We start from the raw sequence: 25,820 nt of genomic DNA, 5'->3' as shown, positions 1-25,820 counted from the left end.
AGTGCTCAAATATTAGCATTTCTGATGAAGCTCAATTTAAAATTTTAGATTTGATCAGGTTTGTATTATTCATAACTTAAGTGGTTTGTGTACAGTAAAAAGATGGTAATTAAAATTTTATTTGTTGTGAAATCTATAAAAAGAGATATATATGTAGTTCTGAATGAAGTTAAAGACAATCAAGTGCTACTATGGCCATCTTACAGAAAAAAACCAAACTTTTGGGCCAACCCAATAGAACAGGAAATTGCCCTTGTGTTTAAACTTGACCGAGGATGTCCTGATGACATTAAAATCATTTCTAGCTGCTCCCTAGAAAGTGGATTATAGTGAGGCCATGCTGGGGGCAGGAAGGAGGCCGGCTTAGGAGGCCGCTGGGGGCCAGGCCAGAGCTGAGGAGATTTAGAGCAGGCAGTGGAAGTGGGGAGAAGAGCGCAGAATACTAGGGTGGGGCGCTGACCGGATTCGCGGGGATCCCGACTGGGTGATAAAGCAGTGGAGGACATCTGGGTGGGTGGCGCTGGCAGTAACTGAGACAGGGCAAACTGTGAGAGACAAGGTTTGAGAAGTAGAAAACATCAGGGGTTCTGGTTTGTCCCTGTTTGATCACATCCCTTTTGCCCTCGGTTGAGCTGATTCCGAAAACATACCAACTCTTCTGTTCAGCTTTGGGATGTCTTAACTTTAACACCTATCTCTGCCTAGGATTAATTTTCTTCAGTCTGTGGTAGCCAAACACCAACAATTCGATGAATTGCTGCTTTCCTTTTCCATCTGGATCAAGCTGTTCCTCAGTGAATTGCAGACCACTTCTGAGATCAGCATGGCGGACCATCACGCAGCTCTTACTCGGCTCAAGGTGCAGTGCGTTCTTTTACAATGGAAGGAAAATGTGCTCATAAAAAGGAGCTCTTGAGCTAGAAAGGGAAGCAACATTAAAAAAAAACAAAACACTTGCCAGCGATTTAACATTGTATTCCTATATAAATGTTTTCATAATTGAACGTGTGGGTCCGAGCAATGTGTTATGCAGCTATGTTAATTAAGCAGATAAAGTCACTTCAGATAAAACAGGAGACCACCTTAAGGTACCATTTCTTCCAAATGGAGTGAATGATTTCTAGGGCGAAGTGATGAGAATGTTCAGTTTTAAGCTTCCCAGTTTGCTTTGTTCCAATGCTAAAAACTAACACTGAATCTCAATACTTTAACAATATAGTTTTTCCAAATTACTATTTAGCTGGAAAGTTATTTAAAATTTTTGATGTATTTTTCTTATTTCTAAATTAGGCAAAATATATGTCCTAGCATAAAAAACAATGTAAAAAATAGCTTTTAATCATCAAGTATTGGACTAGTTGGAGAGAAGCTTATAACAATATTTAATGATAAAATATTAATGTTTACTAAGTGTTCGCTCTATGTTGGGCTTGCTAATTGCTTTGACCCAAAGGAAAAGTACTTTCGCATATGTTCACGGCTGCAGGTGGTTTTACAATTCGGAGCAAGGTCCCAGCAAAGTAGGCCCCCACCCTCTAAAGGGGGGAGACAGGGAGCCATCTCCTCCTCAATGAGTGCCCTTCCCAGCAATGACTCCAGGTTTTCAAGAAAAATATTCTTTGGTTATAAAACTGTCCAGAAGCTTTTAAGAAAAGATTCATGTCTCCAAGGGACAGTGAATGAATTCATGTTTTCTAAAATAAATGCGCAAAGAAGCCCTCTGAAATGTAGTCATTCAGGCTGCTGGGGTCAAGACTAAGACAAGCGATCATTTCTCTTTAAGGGGAATCGTGCGGAGATTGTTAGCGATTCTCTGGTAGATTTGAAACATGATTTATTGTGAGCTGGTCAAATTTCGTACACAAGTGTTACCTAGTTAATCCGCACTTCTTTAAAGAGAGGAAACTAAAACATGTGCAGTTTTATCTGCCTTATTCACCACCTCTACAGAGCTTCATGTCCCTCTATCCCCACACTCCTTCACTATGTTAGAATTAGCTTTATTGTATATGTGTGTGTATGTATATATGTATACTAATATATGTATATATAACACATATCTTTTTAAATCTTTCAAATTATATATATACTTTTAACTATTGTAAACTTTATAATAGTTTTTCCTTCACTATTCTATCTGTGAAGGAATTGTTTTCCATGGAATAAGTTAGTTCCACATCAGAGTTGTGTTTTATATGAAATATATAGAAGAGCAGAACAAGAGGAATTTTAAGAATGTTTCTAAAAGATTCGTGTGGATGACCTTTAATGCCATGCCATGCATTGTATTTAAAATGTATCTTGACATCACCAATTCTGTAACACGTCCACATCATAAACCATAGTGTATCTGAGGAACCGGTAACTCTCTGTCCCTTCCCATCCAGGACCACACAGCAGAAGTAGAAAGCAAAAGAGGGGACTTGCAAAGTCTGCAGGAGCACCTTGCAAAGCTGGCTGCTCTGGGTAGAGCCGAGGACCTTCACCTCCTGCAGAGCAAAGCAGAGGACTGCGTCCAGGTGTTTGAGGAGGCCTGCCAGGTGGTGGCAAGGCGGCAGTTGGCCCTGGCCCAGCTGGCCGAATTCCTACAGAGCCACGCCTCTCTGTCAGAAGCTCTCCACCAGCTGAAGCAAAAAGTGGAAGCAACCAACAGTATAAATAAGAAACAGACTGATTTATTAGAAAAAGACTTAAATGATGCTATTCAAGATATGAAATCATTAGAATCAACTGCCATCAGTCTCGATGGCGTTCTTACCAAAGCTCAATACCATCTTAAATGTAGAAGTCCTGAGCAAAGGACTTCCTGCAGAACTACAGCTGATCACCTCTGTTGTGAATTAGAGAGGATCCAGAACCTTCTGGGAACCAAGCAGAGTGAGGCAGACGCCCTGGCGGCATTGAAAAAAGCATTCCACGACCAGAAGGAGGAGTTGCTGAGAAGCATTGAGGACATAGAAGATAGGGCAGACAAAGAGCGTTTGAAAGAACCTACTCGCCAAGCGCTTCAGCAGAGGTGAAAGGAAGCTTTTGAAGCCACTTGTCTCATTTATTTTTTATTTGCTCTGGAATTAACTCTTGTGAAAAACTTTGGTGCTGCCATGTTTAGTAACTTCTCTTTTTAAAATATTTTTGGATAAAATTAATGACTAATTTGACACTTAAGAGGTCCTAAAATTTGTCTGGGTTCTGTAAAGGGCTGCATATAAGCCACTCTGAGATCTTATTTACAAGAGTATATAGATTGTACTATCAATTTTTAAGCAATTTCTAACTCACAGGAGAAGGGACTTATGTTCTGTAACAAGAATGAAGGCAGAGCCCTGACTGGTGTGGCATACTCAGTTGGTTGAACATCATCCCTCAGAGCCAAAGGTCACCAGTTCGATTCCCCGTGAGGACACGTGCCCGGGTTCTGGGTTCAGTCCCTCTTGTGGTGCTTACGAGAAGCAACCGATTGATGTTTCTCTTGCATATCAATGTTTGTCTCCCTCCATCCCTCCTTCACTTCCCCTTTCTCTAAAATAAATAAATAAATAAATAAAATCTTAAAAAAATAAAGAATGAAGGCAGAGGAGGAAGGTAGTGGTTCCACTAGGCTTGTAGTTCTGGTGGTAAATCTGAAGGGATTGCCCCCTAGTGGCTGCTAACCCTCAGAAAAGACTGGAGCAAACTGGGTAGTTGAGATTGAGTGACATGGGATATGAACAGAAAATGGTGTGAAAGCCTTCTTCCGTAGAGAGGAAACGGAAATGGTATCTGGAGCTTGGGAAGGTGATAGGCTGCCATCTGATATTGGTATTCACTCCCTTAAAGTGAAACCAGTCAGCTTGGCAGAGCAGTTTTCCCTAGCTACATCCAACTCTTTGCTTAGAGATGCAGAGAAGGCAAGAGACGTGGGTTTAAGCAAAGATGGGGGTTTGCCAAGTGCCTTTAATAGAGAAGCTAAGGGGTCAAGAGTATTTTCCTGCAATAAATTGCAAAACGTAATTTTTTCCCCTAGTACTGTAACCTTCTTTTCAATCTTATTTATCCTTCTTGTTAGAACTTTGTCCCTGCTTAGGTTCTCAGGGTCACTTTCTCTTCCAGATTTTTAGCAAGCAAACAGGCAGTTGGAAAGCATCCAGACCAAGGCACCCTTAATTGATAAGAGTTACATTGACCCTGCCAGTTCACTTGCTTTCAGTCAGAATCAAACATTGATTAACAATTGATTAATTGATTAATGGCTCCTGAAGTTACACTCCTGGTGGGCAATAAATTAGCTGACTGGTTTAACAATAAATTTATAGAAAGGAATAAGATTGAGGGGAGACAAAATAGCCTCTAGAATAAAGACAGAATGAGGAGCCAATGCAAAGAGAAAACTACTCACCCAGGATTAGTGGGATTGGTGCCACTGAGCTCTTGGGCCTGCTTGGGGCAGCAGACAGGAAGTCCTAAAATTGCCAGAGAAGAAGGCCCAGGTTAAGTTCAAGAGCCATATTAATACCCACATCACTGAACTCACCAAAGTCACACAGAGGCTACTGAAAGTGTTGCAATGAGTTGATTGTTTTATTAAATTTCAGCCATACTTATGTTTCACTGTGCAACATTGGGCCAATTGCCTCTCTTGTAAAATGGAATTAACGACAACACCTGCTCCTAGCTCACTTTATAAACAACTCTATGGCACTAAACTCAAAGGCAAGAATGGAAAAGAGTCAATGGCTGCCTCTATGTGGCCACTTTTCACAGATACTTGAATATTAATATGTTAGGGACAAAAAATGAACTGAATTTTCTCTTGGTAATCTTCAATAAAGCATGTAATTAAGTTTTTAAGATACATATTTATTATTCAGCTTGATAAGACTATTCTTATTTTATAAAACCACTATGATCCTTAAATGTTTTATAAGAATTAGACCTCATGGCACAAAATAATTTCATACAAATACCTTGCCATAAGTACTCACTTACTTTGTCTACAAGGTCAACATTAATTTTAATAGTTTTATGCCACCTAAGATAATAGAAAGAGAACACAAACTCAATAGAAGGTTGAAGGTGCACAGTGAGACTGACTTTAAATGTTTTCTGAGGTGTACTCTGAGGTGTGCAAAGTTAATTTTGAAAGCATCTTTATCTGTTGACATACATTAATTTAATTGCTATGTTAAAAGTTTTTCTAGCTCTCTGTATGTGCAGTCTGTGGAGAGCAAATGTTGGTTTACTACTGTTAGTAAAATACCATTTTAATTCACAGGTTGAGAGTCTTCAATCAGTTAGAAGATGAACTAAACGCTCACGAGCATGAACTGTGTTGGTTGAAAGACAAAGCTCAGCAAATCAGTCAGAAAGATGTAGCCTTTGCACCAGAAGTCGAGAGGGAGGTAAATCGCTTGGAGGTCACCTGGGATGATACCAAAAAGCTAATTCATGAAAAGTGAGTCAGGAACTTCTCAGTTTTTGTTTTTCATTTCTACCTGTTTTATGGCATTGGGCCATTGCCTGTTCATTGGCATGAGTGTGATCAAGAATTGAATATCTTTTGCCATCTTTAGTGTTCTGCATCTCTTCAGTAACAATAAAAACTTAGTCCTACAGAACCTTATGAAGAAGTTGCTTTGAGATTACAATTACATGTGAAATTCAATGCTTAGAAGCAGGGATTGTGGAGTTACTAAGTGCTACCTTGAGAATCTTAACCTCTGATTTCCTTTTCTATTTTGTTTTGTTGGACTTGTTTGTAACTGAGGTATGATTGACAAAAGGTAAAATTCACTCTCTTAAATGTGCACTCTTAACCTGTATGACAAACTCATTTGGTTGTGTAACTATCAAGTTTCATATCAACACTACCACCTGCTGAGAAAATGTCTCATCTCAGTGGAGTCAGCCCTCCCCTCACTCCCAGTTTCTGGTAGCTGTTGGTCAGATTTCTGTCTCCACGGTGTTTTCTTTTTGAAAATTACATGTAAGTGAATTCTTTCCAGTTTGGGCGATTATAAATAATGCGTGTGTAAATGTTTGTGTTCAATTTTGTGTGTGCGTGTAAGTTTTTTATTTCACTTGGGTGAATACTTAAAAGTGAAATTCTGGGTTGTATGTTAAGTGTGTGTTTAATGTTGTAAGAAACTGCCAAGTAGTTGTACAATTTCTCATTCCTACTCACTATCTTTGAGAGTCCCCAATTGTCTCACACCATTTTCAGCACCTGATGTTACCCAGTTTTTGCTCGTTTGCCTGTTTGATGTTACAATAGATGTATAAAGATATTTCATTGTGTTTTTAATTTTGTTTTCCTGATAACTAAAGATATTGAGCGTATTTTCATATGTTATTTGCCATTTAGCTTTACGCAGTGGCAGTATCGTAGCCAATGAGGTTTATCTGAGGCACGATTATTGCTAATATGTTATTTGCCATCCATATATCATGTTCACATTGGCCTGTTCAAATTGCCATTTTTTTGGATTGTTTATTTTCTTTTCTGAAATTAATTTTTTAATTGTATTTTTTTCATTACCCTTTATTGCCCTTATACCCTTTTCTACCTCCGCCGACTCCCCTGCCCCCCACAATCACCACACTGTTGTTCATGCCCATGAGTTCTTTTTGGCTCAGTCCCACCATCCCCTAAAGCTATCTGCCTGCACTCTATCTACGAGTCTGTCTCTACTTTTCATGTTAGTTCAGTCTGTTCACTAAATTCCACATACGAGTGAAATCATGTGGTATCTGTCTTTCTCTGACTGGCTTTTACACTTAGCATAATGTTCACCAGGTCCATTCATGCTGTCCCAAATGGCAAAACTTTCTTTTTTATGGCCAAGTAGTATTCCATTGTGTAAATATACCATAGCTGTTTTATCCACTCATCTTCTGATGGACACTTGAGCTGCTTCCAAATCTTGGCCATTGTAAATGACACTGCAAAGAAACATAGGGAACATATCCTTTTGTATTAGTGTTTTGGGTTTCTTCAGATATATTCCCAGAAGTGGAATCGCTGGGTCAAAAGGGAGTTCCATTTTTCATTTTTTAAGGAAGCTTCGTGCTGTTTTCCATAGTGTCTGCACCAGTCTGCATTCCCACCAACAGTGCAGAAGGGTTCCTCTTTCTCTACATCCTTGCCAGCACTTGTTGTTTGTGGATTTATTGATTTTTTTTATTGAAGTCATTTTCATATCAATAGCATCCCAATCAAAATCCCAGCAGGATTTTTTGTAGAAATTGACAAGCTAATTCCAAAATTTATATGTAAAACAAAAGGCTTAGAACTGTACAATTTTGAAAAAGAATTGGAGAACTCAGACTACCTCCTTTTAATGTGGTGTTGGCTAAAGGGTAAACATAAAGACCATTGAAACAAGTAGAGTGAAATAGACCCACAGACATGCTCAACTGATTTTTGACAAAGGCAATTTGATGGAGAAAGAATAGTCTTTTCAATGAATAGTCCTGAAAAAATTGGATATCTATGTGCATTAAAAAATAATATCTTGTATGACATGAACAAGTCTTTTAAACAAAATTGAGAGCACCTTATGTACTGTGGACAATATTGCAGGCTTTTGTTAATGAACCCACATTGCACAAACTTTATTCCATGTTATTAAACATTCTCTTAAATTGTGCTTTATTAGAGGTTGCACCATATTTAATTATAAGAATATATCAGTAGTTATCTAATTATTAACTTTTTAAAAATTTCAGTTATTTCTATTTTTTCTCTTATTATACATAATGGTGTGAAGATTAGCATTTAACTTAAATCTTACAGTACATCTCTTCCTTTGGAAAAATTCCTAGAAGTAGAATTGCCTGTTCAAAGGCATCTGACTCCTATAAACAAAAACTATCTTCTAACTGAGAATTTTCAGGGGACTCACATTCAGTGAAAATTCGAGTCATTGAAATGGAAAAGGAAACCTCATGTGTATTTTAATTATTGAGCAGTGTTTTTTGTGTATTTTTGGTTTTGTTTCCCTTCAACACTTACCACTATGAATAATTAATTCATGCAAAAATTAAAAAAAATTTTTTTGGTGATATCTATATAAGCTTGAGTTATTCAGAACATACATTGCATCTTTGCTCATCATTGAGGTCACAGATTTTATTTTAGTAGCTATGTGCATTTTTCATTCATGAGAATATTTTGGACATTAGAGTTAAGTAAGATTGACAGTGCTCTTTTAACCTCAGTAGGTATAGGCGTGGTTTTCTCTTGGTTCCAGTTCCATCTATGAATATGTATGTACACACGAGGTACTTTCATAGGGAACTCTTCCCTTTCCTGATACACAGCGATAGATGATGTCTCTTCTTTGATCTTTACAGCCAGGGTCAATGCTGTGGGCTTATTGACTTAATGAGAGAATATCAGAACCTGAAGTCAGCTGTGGCTAAAGTTCTAGAAAATGCCAGCACTGTGATGGTAACCAGAACTACTATAAAAGATGAGGAGGACCTTAAATGGGCTTACTCCAAGGTAATAATTCAAAGTGTTTTTATTTTAGTAGAATACTTCAGTTAACCTATTTTTTTTCACTCATAATGCATTCTCTACACAAATCTTGTCAGTATACTTAAATGTACATAATTCATGCAAATAAGCTCAACTTTTAAAAAACGTACTGATGTCTTAGGATTCTAGCAATTCAAGAAAATTATATATATATTTGTATAGTTTATTATTATCACTAGTTTCTACATCAGGTGATGCATAAATTAAATTTCTTAGAGGCAAGTGGTTTTAAACTCTTATCATTGATGATTTTATTAATTAAGAGAACATTTATGTCCATAGCATGAAACTGCCAGGAACGAAATGCATAATAAGCAGAAGGAGTTGGAGAGCTTTACCAGTAAAGGGAAACAGTTGTTATCTGAGCTGAAAAAAATTCGCAGCAGTGATTACGCCTTGGTGAAAACCGACATGGAGGGCACCGTGGACAGATGGCTGGACGTAAGCTCGTCCCCTGCGATTCATTCACGTTTAGGAATCTCACTCGAGGGCAAAGGATTATTGAGAGATGTGAAATGCAAATGTGGCATTCTGAAGAAAAATAGTCTGCACGTGAAGTTTAGAAATAGTGAAAAAAGTCATCTGCTTTATTTTGTTAAAACGTATTGGCAGGTTTTCTAGAATTTTACTTCAGTCATAACAAATTTATAGCTGTCGTCTCAAAACTCTGGGATTATAAATAAAATAAAAGAATAATTTATAGACATCCGACAGACTATTAAGCCATGATATCTAAGAATGTCCATGAGGGAGATTCTTTTGCATGGAAAACACGAGACTTGTAGTTCACACCTTTGGGTTTTAGTGTTTGCTCTGTCGTTTACTGGTTATGTGGCCATAGGACAGGTCACTTGGTCTCTCAGTCCATACATATTTTGCATTGTTCTCCAGCTCAAGAAAATCCAGTGATTCTGTTGACCCCTACTACCAATATCAAGGCTCCGAAGTTAAACCTATAGTGGGCTCCCTAACCTAAGCCAAATTGCTTAAGTGAGACATTGACATTTGCATACCATCACCAAATAATTTGGGGACTTCAGGCAATCTTAGATTGCTCCACTTTTAAAAGGACATTCTTATTATGGGAAGAATATCAAGCAGTAACACTGTAGGCATGTAAAGTTGGTTAATCTCCTATATATTTACTTATTCTACAAATATGCTCATCTAATTATTCCCCTTTTTATATATCAGCATTACAAATAAAAGGGCTTACTGTATTACTTTCAAAAATAAATATAATACTGCCCTATATGGACTTCTATAGAATTCAACCTTAGAGTGAGTTATATTAGAATAAGCCCATTGTGGTTAGTTTTCCAATTTACAAATAGTCTCAAGAAGTCAATCACTTCTCCCAATGACAGAAACAATGTATGTAATAGCATTTACTTGAGTCCAATACCCTAGTTAGCGTACAATAATTTTTATAAAACTTTGCTTTTCAGTCAGGATATAATTTTCTGATTAAGGAAGCATTGACATTTTTAACATGTTGGTGGGGCAAAGAGCATTTTTTAAAGCTTCAGAGTATTAATGAGGTTATTTCCACTTTCTATTTCAGACATTAGAGAGAATCGAGGAGACCACTGATAGGCTAGGTGTAAGCCTGTCCCTTTGGGAGGATGTCCTCTCAAGTAAGGAGGAGATCGAAGCCTGGTCAAACAACTCTGTCCCACAGCTGGCCGAAGGCATCAGCAACCTGGATAACAGCCTCAGAACGGAGGAGCTCCTCAAAGAACTTGAGGTGAATTAACTCCACCTTCATATGTGAGCCTTTGGTGTATCATTGACCAGAATATGAAAAACTTTGTCTCCTTTTAAAAAAGTTCATTCTTCCCTTTGAAATACATATGAGTGTAATAAAACTCTTAACTATCTTTTGCTATTTCCTTGAAAGTAAACCTATATTTTTTCCATTCATCTGTGAGAGTATGGCATCTTCCTCCTGGAAAGCCAAATTGAAAGTATTTGTAATTCAGCAATATTTAGTATCTACTTTTTCTTCATTAAAACAAAATGTTTACTGAGTAGTTACCCTATGCTGAACACTTACGTTGGGAGCTTCCTTTTCAGAAATGGAAGAAAATAAAGATTGGAGTGTCCCAGGCTTCCTCAGAAAGTGGCCTTTTAATGTCCTAGTCACCAATGTATTTAACCTCGTTTTACTCCCGTTTTCCACATCCATCTATTCATTCACTCATCAAATTCTAAATGAGCACCTCAATATGCCAGGTACTGTTTTCGACTGCAAATATAGTCCCTACCCTCATGGTATCTACCCTTCAATATGTCTTCCATGCAAAATGTCAGGTAGCAGTTGGGCTACAATGGAAAATGAAGCACAGTAAAGGGAAATAAATGGAGTGCCAAAAGATAACCTGTTTCCCAAAGCACATAAGTGACTGTACCCTTGGTGCAGGCAGAAATATTGTGTGCCTTGGTGCCCCACACGGTGTCTGTCATACATGTGGAGAATGACAGATATGTGAATGAAGAACTAGTCTGAAAAAATATATAGTTAAATCATCTGTATTTCCTACCTAGGTTATTCAGCTGCATTTGACCCAAAGAACATTCTAGAGATTATTCCTATTTCTAAGGGCAAACAGAAGTAAGGAAGGGCTACCATAGACGCTTTAATTATCTTTGATGTTAAATTACCATACCAGCTCAAACAGTGGCATGTGCTGGAATAGGGTTTGTGTCTGCTCACAAAAGTCATTATATTTTCAGAAATTTTGTGAGCCACTGTTAGACACAACCATTATGAAAATTTAATTGCAAATAAATTAAATTAACTGTATTTATTTTCTGACTATGAGGATACATTTATTAAAGCTGGGGACAGTCAAACAAAGAAGGGCTCAGCCTTAGCTTACTGGGAATTCAGAGGAAAGAGGGCTTTGGGGACAGGTCCAGGGGATTAGCCACCAGCTGCCCATTGCCTTAGCGTTTAAGAGATGTGAGCCTATGAAGGAAGAAGTGGGGAGAGGAGATGGGAAAGGGAATGGTGGGCAGGGCCTCAGAGGGAGAGTGTACCATGTTGGGTCCTTTGTCTTGGGGCTTTCGCTCTCTCTTGCAGGCTGGAATCTTAGGGGAGTTCTCGGGGGAGGTTCAGTAGAATATTAGTTCTCCAGGTGTGTCCTTTCAGGGTCCTGGTCTCCACTGGCTGGGTAACCTCTCCCCCTCTGGCCTTTCCTCCCTGGAGGTAACATCTGAGAGAGAACAGCTAGGCTCAGTCATAGTTCAGCTCCAGGCCTGGAAAAACAGCAAAACCAGGTGGGCGATGGCCAGAAATGAGCTATGTTTTAAAATGAAGGTGATAAACACTCAAAACTGAAAACTTCTTCTTATTATTCTCATAGTACCGTTATCCAGGCTCTCACGTTGACAGCTACTGTACCTGTACGCTGGACACACTGTAGAATGGTGTGCTACTGTGGAGCGCTTCCAGCTCCGTGTGCGGTCACATCATGTTGTAACTCAAAATGGGGCTAAATGCTACAAATTAGGGCCTCTTTTTTTTTGGAGAGCCAGTCCTTAAACCCACATACAGTATACACCCACTACTGACCTCTGGGATCCAGGAGGCCAACAGGCATCAGCCCCACGTTCCCTATGTCCAGGTTCAGTCGCTCACAGAGATGGCTTTTATGTGGCTGACTGTGTGTGTGGCCCACCAGCTAATACAATCAGTGAGCTGGATGCAGCCCAGTGCCTGTGGTTGGCGCTGCCGCTGCAGCGCAGGAAATGAAGTAGGTGTGGAGGTGGGATGTTGTCACTGCCCGGGCTGCTTCTGGAAAAGGCCAGTGGGCCTGACAGTCAGCTCGTCACATCGAACTGGGTAAGTGAATTATTTCTGGATTGAAGGCACCAGGAGGTTTGGCAGTGCCCACAGGCACTAAAGAATGATATTTAACTTGAGAGGGGATTCTTTAGCTATTCCTTCATGTGCCCAAATAACTAATGAAATGTGTAAGGGTCTAACTTGTTCAGTAACGATTCTGTGGTATTTATGCTACCTTTTTGTGTTAGTGTTGGTGCAAAAAAAAACAAGGCAAAATATTAGACATCAATCTCCTGATCAATCTCCTTTCTGTTTTAGCATCTTTTAAATTTTTATTTGAAAGGTTTCTTGTGAATTGCAGATAGTCAGAAGTAACTAGGCACTTCCAATGTGTACTTGCTTTGAAATGCTTCCTCAAGAGTTTAATGCTGCCATAGTAACCGTGATTCAATGCTCGTGAATAAATGACAGTTAGCTACTAAAAATTCCCTCTTACTCAAGAATTTTGGTGAGTGTTTAATTTTTTCCAGGAGCATTTTTCCCCAATAAAAGAGGGTGGGAAGAAAGAAAGTTCCTCACACTCTCTCACATCCCAAGTGAAAGTGTATGGTGATATTTTTCCACATTCATAAATACTGACAATGGTCAAAATATGAAAAAGATTTTTTTTTTTACCTTGGCTTAAAGTTGGGGCATTTTGACAGTTAACTCTTAGAATTATTAAATGCCAAAAATAACACGTGAATATTTGGTTTAGTTATGCTTTTCCCCTTTGTCTTTTATCTTGGCAGTCTGAAGTTAAACGCAAAGCATTGAAATTGGAAGAACTTCATTCTAAAGTTAATGATCTAAAAGAATTAACTAAAAATCCAGAAACACCACCAGACCTTCAGGTAAGCTCTGAACCAGGTTTGTAATAACTACTATGTACTAGATGCTATCTCAAAAAAGTATTTATATTCTGTGTGCATTTATATGGTAAAGTACCTATGTTTTGATTGTTTTGAGTGGCCTGCATCTCAACGTCATCTGGGCTGAATGCCCAAGTGTGACCTCTGGCTCAGAGGTGAACTATAATAGAAAAGAACAAAAGAGAGCATCAGTGTGTGACATGTCAGGTTATCTAAGGAAATTTTCTGGAGGGTGGCGGACCTCATCAGCAGGAAGTTAAAGAGATGCCCCAGGTTGAAGAAGGAAAAAGCGAGGAGCCAGAGAAAAATGTGTTAACTGCATCTGGGGCGCTTCACTGGGAGGTCACAGAAGTGAGGGGAGTCTCACAGAAGCCCACAGATTAAGGAAGGCCTGTGAGCAGAGAGAATGTGAAATGTCACCAGGCTTAGAAAGCCCAGAAGCCAGTTCTTTCCCCTCTTCCTACCTGTCCACGCCTGCAGGGGTCAGGGCTGTGCAAGGTGAGGGGATCGAAAGCAGCAGAAAAAATACAGAAAGAGGTACTTGGCTGCTTTCTCCACTGTGCGCTTCCAGTTTGCAGCAGATCTGAGCTGGGGCAAGATAAAAGTTACCTTTGATTTCAAAGTTTTGATTGTCAAGTGGTTCCGCATGTATTAATGGTGGAATGGAAACTGTTTGCAATTTATCATGATTATAAGTCCTTTTATTATCTGTCGGGCCAGAGAAGGCAGGGGCACACTCAAAATAAACCATCCAGGAGGAGAGAATTAGTCTCTCTGAGTATTTAAAAGTGGGCACAAAGAGGAAAGTGCTTTAGGATGAAATCCTGTGATGGTTTTGTCCAAAGTAGTGGTTACCTAAGGGCAAAATAGTGTGAGCGTTTCCCAAAGAGAGTGAGGAGCAAGTTTTCAGTCACCTGCTTGGGAACGCTGCCTGCGTCTAGCTCTGCGTGTGAAATGTGTCTCGTGTCTTCCCTGGAACCTCAAACTGCCACTTCCACATCACATGTGAACTGTAATCCTTACTCTTTCCATTTCCCATCACTTGAAATGTTTGGCAACTTGTGCCCACTGATTTTCTTCTTAGAAAAGTTGAACGAGTATCCATGGGTAGGCTTATGCGTTTTTGTTTGTTTGTTTGTTTACAATCAAGCTACACAGCCAGGAATTCCCAGTAAATGTCTGGCTTTCACAGATTTTAATGAATTCTTACTTTATGTTTAGTTTATAGAAGCAGATCTGAGGCAGAAACTGGAGCATGCCAAAGAAATTAGTGATGAAGCCAAAGGAACCTTGAAAGATTTCAGGACTCAGAATACCCAAGTGGAGAAGTTCATTAACGACGTGACAACCTGGCTGACAAAACTAGAGGAATCCTTGGCAAACTGTGCCCAAACTGAGACTTGTGAAGGGCTGAAAAAAGTAAAGGTAGATAACAAACTCTCATGAAGTGTTTACACTTCAGTGGAAATATTAGTTCTCTGCTTTGTGGTGACTGTACTCAAACTATAACCTCTACTCTCAATTACCCATATTAACCCATGACACAGCAAAGTAAGTAATGGCTAAAGAACTGAATGCAAAATGAATAATCTAAAAATAGTAAAGCATGCATTGCTATAGGGCCTGCTCATAGGCTATGCTTTATTATTATTATTATTATTATTATTATTATTATTAAAAAGGCAACACTTATAGAAGTGCTTGAATGTTCAAACTTGAATGCCAAATAGTTTTTTCTCACTTAATTATTTTTATTGGTTAGTATAACTGCTTTTATACAGAGGAAGATGTATATATATTTCTAAAATTGAGAAAACATCCCACTTTTATGTTATTAGGTTTGTTTTCATAGATGGCATTCTTTATCAACTGTCAATAAAAATGATCTGATCTCTTTTAGCATATTTTCTTTCTGTACTCAAGACTAAGGACATGTATTTTTCAGTTAACTCCTTGTGCCTTTTTGTGCCCTTGGACCCTCAGGGCCCACTGACGAGTGTGAACTTAGGAGGATGAGTCCAGTAATAGTTTCTAATCAACTGACTAACCGAAAGCTCAGAGCTGGAATCCATAAGGACATACTCAATGTGTTCAATACTCTAGACCATAACCCAGATCTTAGCTACCTCTCAACAGCTGTTAGCACTTGTTCCTAAGGAGAACTGGGCAAAATCCTCAGAGTCAACGCAGATATATCACAAATACTCACAAGACAATCCCACAAGAATGTATACATTACTGAATGAATTTTGATAACATCGATTTCCCAAAAAAAAGACCATCATGGAATAGGTAGCATATTTCTCTTAGATGCAAAAAACATCCTTCATGGCATACTTTTATCCTCTAGGAAATTCAAAAAGAACTGCAAAGTCAGCAAAGCAACATCAGCTCCACCCAAGAAAGCCTCAATAGTTTGTGCCGCAAGTACCACTCGGCCGAGCTGGAGCGCCTGGGTGGCGCGATGAGCGGGCTGACTAAGAAACACGAAGCTGTCAGCCAGTTGTGCTCCAGAACACAGGCCAGCCTGCAGGACTCTCTGGAAAAACACTTCCATGGTGAGCTCCGACAGCCCTTTGCATGAATAGTTTGCTTCCAAGAAAGAATCCAAGCCAAATGCTATGTAGAAACTGCCAGCAAACGTTTGCAAAGCTTTCCAGAAGAACATCATCTTAAACTCATTTGTGCGTTGAGATTTGGGCAGTAAGAGGGTTATACTTGGGCTCCCACCATGAGCAAAATTATTCCTCTTTCTCCCCAAGAAAGTCCACCGTTTTGATAATTCTGAATTGCATCTGGATTTTCGACATGTAGCTCATGCTTTTGTGGAAAATTACTTCCACTGCTGCCACGAAGTGACAGTAGACTTGGATATTAGGAGAGAGTGTAATTCAGGAAAGTGCCAGTCCCGTGAGCCTGCCTCAGGTTCCCGCGCGGCCCTGCCCCGTGCTCTGAAGTGCGCACACATGACTGTCCAGTCAGCTTGGGGGAAAGAGGAGAAGCTTCCTCCTTTTGCCTCAAAAGTGGCTTTCACACCCCTAAACTATTTCTCCCCTGCATTCGTCCATGTTCAGGAAATTAATTACCTTTCTTTACCAAAAGAAAGAAATATGAAGGGAAATCAGACGTTTAAGGACTATAAGTATCTTTACAGTCTTGTCTCTGAGATAATTTCTCAATTCTATCGTGAACAGTCATGGTTGTCAATCATGCTACGCCATATTCTATATTATTATTTTTGTTTTCTTTCTGGAATATTTTGTAAAGCACAGTACAGTTGGCTGAAGGCCAGAATTAATTCATGATAGTAATCTGGAAGTTCATTCAGTGTTTTGGATGCATTTCTCATTTTCGTTACTTTCCAAAGAGTCCATGCAGGAATTCCAAGAATGGTTTTCTGGGATAAAAACAGCAGCAAAAGAATCATCAGACAGAACTGGCGACAGCAAAGTCCTGGAGGCAAAGCTCCACGACCTTCAGGTATGAATGCCGGCGTTGCTTTTCCTCCTCCCCCACACTGCACTCGAGTGCCTTTGGGTCAGGCCTAAATCATCTCTTTACCCAAATCTTTTTATTTCATTCAAGCTTTTCTTTTTCCTTATCAGAGTTAGATTTCTTGAGTCATAGGAGATAGTACAAAAAGCAAGTTGAAAAAATGTTAGAGCTACAGAATGTCTAGATCCCTTTCCCCTCTCTTTTAGCCTATTGACAGTTCTTTGGAATGCTAAGCTAAACCTAATTTTAATTTCTATAGCTCTAAAAACATGAATAGTCATGCCTATTTTACATTATTATCATGGAGGAGTTTTAAAAAGAAGATATCACTGACATCATTTGTGCTTTTTAACAGCCTGTGGTCTAAATTTGGAGCTTAGATATATTCAAATTAAAGCAATAGATTTAATTTGAATACATCTAAGGTTTAGGTTTTATGGACTGTGAAAAATGTATGAATGCAGGAAAGCGAAGGCCATTGTGAAGTAGAGAATGATTGAAGACTAAGTTCACACTGAGTTTTGGCTGTTTTTTAAGCAGCTAACCTGAGCAAAGCACTGTGTTACATATTATAAAAGTAATATTTTTAAAGATTTTATGTATTTATGTATTTATGTATTTATTTATTTACTTAGAGAGCAGGGAAGGGAGAGAGAAAGAGAGGGAGAGAAACATCAATGTGTAGTTGCCTCTCATGTGCCCCTTACCAGGGACCCAGCCCACAACCCAGGCATGTGCCCTGATTGGGAATCGAACTACTGACCCTTTGGTTTGTAGGCTGGTGCTCAAACCACTGAGCCACACCAGCCAGAGTATAAAAGTAATTTTTTTTTTAATTAATGGGAACATGCGGATTTTGTGGCCTAATCGGTGATGACAATTATGTAGATAACTCATTAGCTGTGAGGGTAGGAAGATCACTGGAATACAGGAAGTCAGTTTTGCAGGAGGCAGGGTGAATTCAGGTGTGGGATTGTCCCCTTTAAGGCTTGAGAGGCAGTGAAACTACAGAGAAAAGTCTGAGTAACAGTTGCAAATGCCATTCTGGGACTCAGGGAAGAGGCGGGACTAGCATAGCAGTTCTGGCTCTGGGGTTCTTTGCTCTCCTGAAGCCATGCTTATGCATATGGTCTCCAAAGAAGAAGGGCATACCCTGAAAAGAAGGGAGCTGAAGTCAGGATATGGTGTGCAGGGTGGGTCAGAGGAGGAGAAGGGGCGGAGGCAGTCCACCAATTAGAAGATACCACACTACCTGTGTGTGGAGGTGGAGCCTGGACTAGGTCAGGACAGTGAGAATGGGGAGGGACTGAGGACAAGACCTTGATAAGAACATCTTCTTCTCCAGGTTGACGTTGCTCCCAGTGTGATTCTCACACTGGTTGCAGGGATGGGCTGGCCTGTCCTCAGTTATGAGCCTTGATTATATCCAACTTTATACATCATTCTCACTCCAGCCTACTTAGAAGCTTTCTTCCTTTGACCCCTGTTTTTCTTCTCTTGCTCTACTATCTCAGCTCAGAATTGTTATTAATGTCCCCATGCACCAGAGACTCTGAACCATAGCAAATATTTTATATCCTTTTTTTTTTCCTGAAACAGAACACTTTGGACTCAGTTGGTGATGGGCAGAGCAAGCTTGATGCTGTGACTCAGGAAGGACAAATTCTGTATGCACATTTGTCTAAGCAAATTGTCAGTAGCATTCAGGAAGAGGTTACGAAGGCTAATGAAGAGTTTCAAGCATTCCTGAAACAATGCCTGAGGGACAAACAGGCCCTTCAAGACTGTGCTTTAGAACTTGAGAGGTAGGTTGTTTTCATGCAGGTAGATTTCATCATTCACAGAATATGTTTTCGGTGACTTGGAGAAAAAAGCTATTTGAATAAACAAGTCTCTGAAATTATGAGTTTAAATTTTAAAGCTTTGACTTTAATTATAGATTCATGCGGGGACAGTAACTGATTGTTCGAACTATGGCTTTATTATCTACATAGAAAATAAAGGAATTATACTCACTAGTAACTGTAAGTGATATGAATATAGAAATTTTTTGTCTGTTTGACTAAGTCAATATATTAGAGCTTTGACATCCAGGTTTTATATTATCTAAGTTTTTTTCTTGTGTCTACTTTCGCTGGGTTGGACTCATGGCAGAAAACACCTATTGAATTTATGTGAATTCAGATTCCAATCAGGAGGCTATGTCAACGTGGGTGAATGTAAAATTAGAAAAAGGGGAAAGAAACTCTTGTTAACAAGGGGGAAAATGTCAGTATAATCAATATGCCTTTCTGGTGGTCGATGATGTGCCTGACTCTTGTCCACGTTTCTCAGAGAACTCAAACTGTTTTCAACACCCAAAGTCCTGTGCTCTTGTGCCATATTCAGATCCCATAAGACACAAAGACACAGAGAAGACTTACCCTGTTCTTCACAGGGCTTCCACGGCCTCATTTACCCATTGGCCCAATTCAGGATATAGGCAGTAACACACAAAAAGTTAAGTGCACGTTGTCCGGGAATGTAATCTTGCTGGTTTGCCAGGTAACCAAGTCAGCAAGATAGGGTGATTCACTTTTGTCTGGATTACAAGAGAAATTTTCATGATTTGTCCTTTTGTTACTAAAATAAGTGATCACTTGAGTGGGCTTATTGTTAAGTCTTCTACTTGAAAATTCATGAGATGTTAATTACCATAGGCATTGTGACCTCAGGTATTAGAATTTATTATCATGAGAACATCGGAATTTCTCTACGGTGTTTTTTCTGCTCTTTAGCTTTGAGGATCAGCACAGAAAACTAAACTTATGGATCCATGAAATGGATGAAAGGTTGAGCTCAGAAAATTCAGGAGAGAGTAAACAGCACATTTCTGAGAAGAAAAATGAAGTCCATAGACTTGAAATGTTTCTGGGTGAACTACTGGCTGCCAGGTATGGTACCCAAATGGAATAGGTCCTTTCTCGACTCATGACGGTGTGTTTGCCTTGTTGGTTGGTTGTTTGGTTGGGTTGTTAGGTTGGGTTGTTAGTGGGCGGGTTGGTTAGTTGGCGGTTGTGTTTATCAGTATCCTTGAATGTCTAGAATAGAAATGATTGTGCAGTGTTTTCCCAGGCAGCGTGGGGCTCTGGAGAGAGCACAGAGATGAGGTAAGAAGCTGGGCTGCATCTTTGTTCCACCTCCCTTCCCGCAACAAACTGGACAGGACACTCATTTCCTGTATTTCTTGATATTAACCCATAAACATCGTGATGAGGATGATAATAAGGATACACTGTCTTCTCAGAGAGTATTATGAAGATATAAGATGATTAAAAGAGATACTTTTCATGGACACAAATAATGCTGTAGATCCCAATTTCCACATATTCTTTATGTACTTCAGCCTCTGGGGCCATTTCCAATTCACCCCCTTCTCACAATGTGCTTTGTAAAGCACGAGGCATGCTCATTAGATCCGACTGTCTTGGAGGTCCCTCCTCTCTACATCAGTATTTGTTTCTTCATTGCCTCCAACTGAGCAAACGATTCTGGCTTCATTCCCAGGCCAAGTTCTCTGGCCTGACTTTCAAGACATCACTCCCTAAATTCGTGCTTCACTCCTGGCATTTTCAATTTCCAGCAGGGGAGTGCGATTTGACCCAAAACTCCTTAACTCCCCGTGTAAAGGGTAGACACACTCATCTGTGAAGCAGTAGGGGCGAGCACCCAGCCTGATTAATCAGGCAAATCAGATTATATCCATTCAGATTATACTCATTCCCTGTTTCCACTGAGTCCTCTGTTTGGCCAAACATGTCGACTGTTCCTAGTGTTGAAAACCAAACACGCAAAGGAACACACAGGCAGCCCTCACATCGACAGCTGTTGCTGGCATGCTAGTGCGATGACGACCAGGAACTTTCCCTGGGGCGCTTTGCTCCCACCTCTGTGAGCCCGACCCTGGGTTAAACATTTCTGTTGCTTCTACATACACCAACCCCCTATGGTGAGTTCTTCAAGGCCAGGGACCATCAGGCCTTTATCATCTATACATTCCCATTGTCTAGTATAATGTCAAAAAATAGAAAATACTTGCTGAATTAACAGAATAATAGCATCATTCTAATTACATAACTCTCTGAAAGTTACACTTAATTTTTTTTGCTTTTAAAATCTTGGATCTTGTCTAGATAACATGTAGTATGGCCAGACCTACTTCTTTCTTCCTTCCAAACTTTTATAATAACTTGATACATTCTTTTTGAGCTGTTACTCTCTGATGGTCCATGACCAGATGCTCAGAGTCCTTAATGTGTTTGTTCCCGGGTTTTTTTTGTTACTTCTCTGGACAACCCCAGGACCGGTCCCCCTGGTGCCCCAGCTGGGTCACCTGACTTCTCTCACTTGCTGCTTTTGTTTTTGTTTTATCATAATATTCCCAGTACACACATCCTGGGCGGGGGTGTGGAGGGGGGGGTCTATATTTTTAAAAGTATCCCAGACTTGAGACTCATTGATTATTTTTTTATCATCCATTAAGCAATTCTTCTTGGAATAATACGTGATATCTGTTCCCTTGAATTATTTAACTCACATCCTTGATTTTGCCACCTTGTTGTCTTATCAAAAAGATTCTAAGAATAAAAAATGTATTTTTGAGTAGATCTAATAGTGTATAAGTCACACATATCTCACAGAGGCCCACAGGATGCCATATTCATAGGAACTACTCAGGAAGGGAGAGGCGGTGGGGGGAGACAGAGACAGAGAGACCTTGCAGGAGACAGACCGCGCATCCTTTTTCCAGCACTCACAGTAGTTTGCGTTCAGACGCCTGCGCTCGCCCTGCTGGTGTTCCAGGCATCTGCTGACAGAGGTGCGGATCTGCAGTCAGAACCTGTACAACAGGATGAAGCCCAGCCCGGCCACACGTCATTGCATTTTCCCTTGAGCTAATGAACGTAACTCCACACTGAGATGAGCAGGCACCTGAGATTACAAGAATGACACCCTTCAGCATGCACACAATGGCCTTTTGAAAGAATTTTTTGTTTTGCATTTTATCTCTGCAAAAGACCGTGTTGGGTCCTGGGGTCATGAGATGATTGTAGTAGCCCAGGCTTCTAGAAGGCCAAAGCCTTGTGGATTGAGACAGACAGGGTGTAGGAGGCGGCAGAAGGTGCCTAGAGGAGGAGCCTTGCATGCCCTGCCCTCTCCAGAGTCCTTGTGAAGCTTTCTGAGGATGTGATGCCTGCACTGAGCTCTGAAAGGAGTGGCTAGAAAAGAAGCAGAAGCCAGCAGAAGGGTGCTCACAAAGGAGGACCCTCTGTGTAGGTATATAAAACACCAGAGTGTCTGGGGGCATGTCAGCAAGCTATTCATGCTTATAGCCTTGACCGGGACTAGGGAGGAGCTGGGGGGTCTTCTGAAGTGCCCTCCTAGGCACACCCGGGGCTTGAATCGAGGCACAGCAGGGACCGAATCAGGTCCTTGATGGGCTCAAACTCCAGGAGAAACCACAGGAGAAACAGGTGGCCAGGCAGTCCCCAGGCTCTTCATTTTAAAGGCATGTCAGCTGTGAGCTCTTGTCTGGTGACCGCTCCAACATCAACAATCATTTGTCACTCCCCGGCCCTCCAAGAATGTCAGAGTTCATTTCTTTGTTTCTGTTTTCTTTAGAGAGTCTCTGGATAAGCTCTCCGAGAGAGGGCAGCTTCTCGGTGAGGAAGGCCACGGCGCGGGGCAGGAGGGGCGCCTGTGCTCTCAGCTGCTCACCAGCTACCAGAACTTGGTCAGGATGACCAAAGAGAAGCTCCGGAGCCTCCAGGTGGCCCTGCAGGAGCACGAAGCCCTGGAGGATGCACTGCAGAGCACGTGGGCCTGGGTCAAGGATGTGCAAAACAAACTGGCCTCGGCCGACAGCACCATCGGAAGCAAAGACACCTTGGAAAAGCAGCTGTTACAGATACAGGTATGTGCGGTGCCGACCTGACACTGACCGTGTCTGAAGACTGATTTGATTAAGTTCACAAATGTGTGGGTTGGGTCCTCATCATCCTGTGAGTCTCTCTCTCTAAATGAGGATTATGTGGGCGAAATGGAGACATTGGGCAAAAAGAATTTGGAGGGGATTGTTTTTCCCCTGCATCAAGGAAAGGAACGTTTTTGTTTTAATAGCTTTAAAATAATTTTTAATTTCATTTAGTAAATATCCAACAAACATTGTGAAATGAATGCCTACTTGACTCTAAGCACTATTCGAGGTTCTGGGCATATAAAGATAAAAATTGGTCCTGGCTTTCTAGGAGTTCAGGTCAGTGGGAGAGACCACCTGTAACTGTTAGCTGCAGTACAGCAAGTGTGTAGGGGCCGTGGGTGAAGCCCACAGCGGTGTGTGGGATGCACAGAGGAGACCACCCGCCCAGACTGCAGTCAGTGGCGCTGGCCTTGAAGACAGAGTTTAGCCAGGCAATGAAGGTGAGGGATTGTTAGGTTTTTGACAAGCGTGCTTTCATTTTCAAAATAATTCCTTTTTTACTCTGAAACTAAATTTCAGTAAAGTTACGATGCCTAGGCAAGTAACCTAGAGTTTCCCAAGAATTTAAATGGGAGGCAATCTTTCTTCCCAGACTCCCAGATATCTATTTCGGTCAAGTGTTCAATTGCAGTAGGGTCTAGACTTTGTTGTTGCTGTTTTCATTTTAAGGGGAGTAAGGTGTTACCTACCTTGAGTCTCATGGGAAACATAATTGTTCTGAAAACCATCAGAAGGCTTTACTATTTCTACTGACATGTATTCACTCTTCTTTGATAGGATATTCTCCTGATGAAAGGTGAAGGAGAAGTTAAGTTGAATATGGCCATTGGCAAAGGGGAACAGGCCTTGAGAAGTAGCAACAAAGAAGGTCAGAAGGAGATTCAGACTCAGCTGCAGACCCTTACAGATGCGTGGACCAACGTCATGAGCTCCGCCCTCCGTGCTCAGAGGTACAGAGCCCTTTTCTAGGGTTTCTCTGCCTAAGTAAAACCCAGGGGCTTCGTAAAATGACGGAGCAGTGCCGAGGGTATCCTGTTCGAGAGTGACCAGGCATATTATTTTCACTAGTTGTGCGCTTGCCTGTCTTTCCCTAGATTGTATTTTCTGTAATGGCCAAGACTGGTTTTTATTTGTCTGTTTGTCGTGCGTGTGTATAATATTTACGTCTCCCATAATATCTCTCATGGAATTTTGCATACAACGTGGGCTCAGTAGAATACACCTTTTCAATTCATTAAAGCAAGGATATGTGGTTTTGAATAACTTTAATGTTTTCACTTTTTTAAGGAAACATAAGGGAAATTAAGTTGTTGGCAACTGTGGAGCTTAAGGATACATCCTTTCCTCAACCCATAGTAATACCACCCACACTGGGGTGGTGGAAATGTGGCAGGTGGGGAGGGTTGACTGTCACAGGGATGGGACATCCCTGGCATTTAGCAACTGAGGCAGGAGAGGTAGTGTCCCTCAATGCCTGCGATATTCACACACAAGCAACAATCGGCCCACTCAGGGCGCCCCTGGAGTCCCCGTTGGGAAGCAGTACTCAGAAGCTGCTGAGAAAATAGACAAGACACTGACTGCTACCCTAGGTATTGCAGTTATATTTGTGAGTGGAAGATTTTCACTTTCCTCCTTCCTCTTGGAGTATCCACAAATAATCAGGCTGGCTTGTTGGACAAATGACTGTCAGTCAGAGTTACATGAAAATACCTTGCAAGAACCATATTCTGAAAGTTATAGATACTGTTAGACCACCAAAGAAATGTGTGCTCACTGTGATCAAAATAAATACATAAATAAAAAGTTAACATTCATCACAAAACAAAACAGGAGACTCTGCAATTATTCACTGCGATGTAAGATGCTGTGGGATGGTAGAAGAAGGCAGGGCACGGGGTGGCTTCGGGGGAGGTGAGATTTATTTGGAGTTTCTAGAAAACTCTTTGAGGAAAAGATAAGACCTTTGACATATGTGATAAGGTTCCTATTGATGATGAAAAAAGAACAATTTGAGAAAATGCTGAAAGTACATTTCCCACAGATATAATTCCAGGATTACAGGGTTGCATGCAAGGGAAGCTAAGAGGAGTCACTGAAGGAGGTTAGAGTCATTTTAAAGCTGACTACTTTAAAGCAGGGGTGTCCCGCCCATGGCCTGCGGGCTGCACGCAGCCCAGGATGGCTATGAACGCGGCCCAACACAAAATCGTAAATTTACTTAAAACACTGAGACTTCTTTGTTTTCATTAGTGCTTGTGTATTTAACATGTGGCCTAAGACAATGTTTCTTTCAGTGTGGCCCAGAGATGCTAAAAGGTTGGATATTTGTGCTTTAAAATTTTAGAAAATCAGCCAGAAGAGCCTTTTACTTAACTAACTAGAGAACTATTTGGTTGACTATTACATTTTTTATTATATTTCTTATATTATAAATATATTTAGTCTTCATGCCTTCATCCATTCAACACTAAATGTTGTGAATATGTATCCCTAAGTGAAAATCAATCTAATGATATTATTTAGCTGGGAAGATTACCCTAAATTTTTAATTCCAGTCAATAAATAATTGCCATCTGATTTTAATGAGATAAATTGAGCCCCCCAAAATGAAGAATTGATATGTTAAAGTTGAATTGATGCCCCAGTGCTGATTTTTAACAACGTAACACATGCCTTTGCTTATTTATTAGAACAATTACATTTGGAAGACAAATCTCCAAATGCATAAATGACGACAACATCTTCCTTAAATTTCGACATAGATTCACTTTCACTGGGAGAAATTGTGCGTGGGCAAGAGAAGCGGTGTCACTCCTTGCACTTAAACGCAGCACCTTTCCCACTTGCAGCAGCATGCAGCATTGAAGAGGTGCATTAATGCATAGAGTTAGCATTGTTCCCACAAAATATTGAAGGACTCAAATGTGTAGCAAATTCCATGGCAGTTTCAAAAGTTGCACTGCTGTATAGTACGTAACTGAGCATTCTGGTTGCTTGAATGTGGAATATGCACACAGGGAAAGGAAATAATGAACTTCATAAGCAGTGTATTGTACAGTGGAAGATGCAACATCCTAAATAAAA

General features: G+C 40.4%; 1 protein-coding gene and 1 pseudogene across 2 annotated transcripts in view; both read left to right on the top strand.

The window, feature by feature from the left end:
• The window catches only part of SYNE1 (spectrin repeat containing nuclear envelope protein 1), a 389,799-nt gene that overhangs the window by 161,326 nt on the left and 202,653 nt on the right, over window positions 1–25,820 (top strand). For both annotated transcript variants that reach the window (XM_045188911.3, XM_053914376.1), the window contains 14 exons: window positions 706–859; window positions 2,388–3,016; window positions 5,252–5,431; window positions 8,332–8,482; window positions 8,801–8,959; window positions 10,083–10,265; window positions 13,100–13,201; window positions 14,441–14,644; window positions 15,570–15,777; window positions 16,587–16,699; window positions 18,314–18,519; window positions 19,492–19,647; window positions 22,376–22,667; window positions 23,511–23,683. In XM_045188911.3, the coding sequence (XP_045044846.2) occupies window positions 706–859; window positions 2,388–3,016; window positions 5,252–5,431; window positions 8,332–8,482; window positions 8,801–8,959; window positions 10,083–10,265; window positions 13,100–13,201; window positions 14,441–14,644; window positions 15,570–15,777; window positions 16,587–16,699; window positions 18,314–18,519; window positions 19,492–19,647; window positions 22,376–22,667; window positions 23,511–23,683 (2,910 nt within the window). The remainder of the gene's footprint in view (window positions 1–705; window positions 860–2,387; window positions 3,017–5,251; window positions 5,432–8,331; window positions 8,483–8,800; window positions 8,960–10,082; window positions 10,266–13,099; window positions 13,202–14,440; window positions 14,645–15,569; window positions 15,778–16,586; window positions 16,700–18,313; window positions 18,520–19,491; window positions 19,648–22,375; window positions 22,668–23,510; window positions 23,684–25,820) is intronic.
• LOC112297456 (U4 spliceosomal RNA) lies at window positions 6,339–6,401 on the top strand (annotated as a pseudogene).

The sequence above is a fragment of the Desmodus rotundus genome, chromosome 11 (assembly GCF_022682495.2).
Source record: "Desmodus rotundus isolate HL8 chromosome 11, HLdesRot8A.1, whole genome shotgun sequence".
NCBI lineage: Eukaryota > Metazoa > Chordata > Mammalia > Chiroptera > Phyllostomidae > Desmodus > Desmodus rotundus.
Note: the sequence above shows the minus strand (reverse complement) of the source record. Positions and strands in the feature narration are given on the sequence as shown.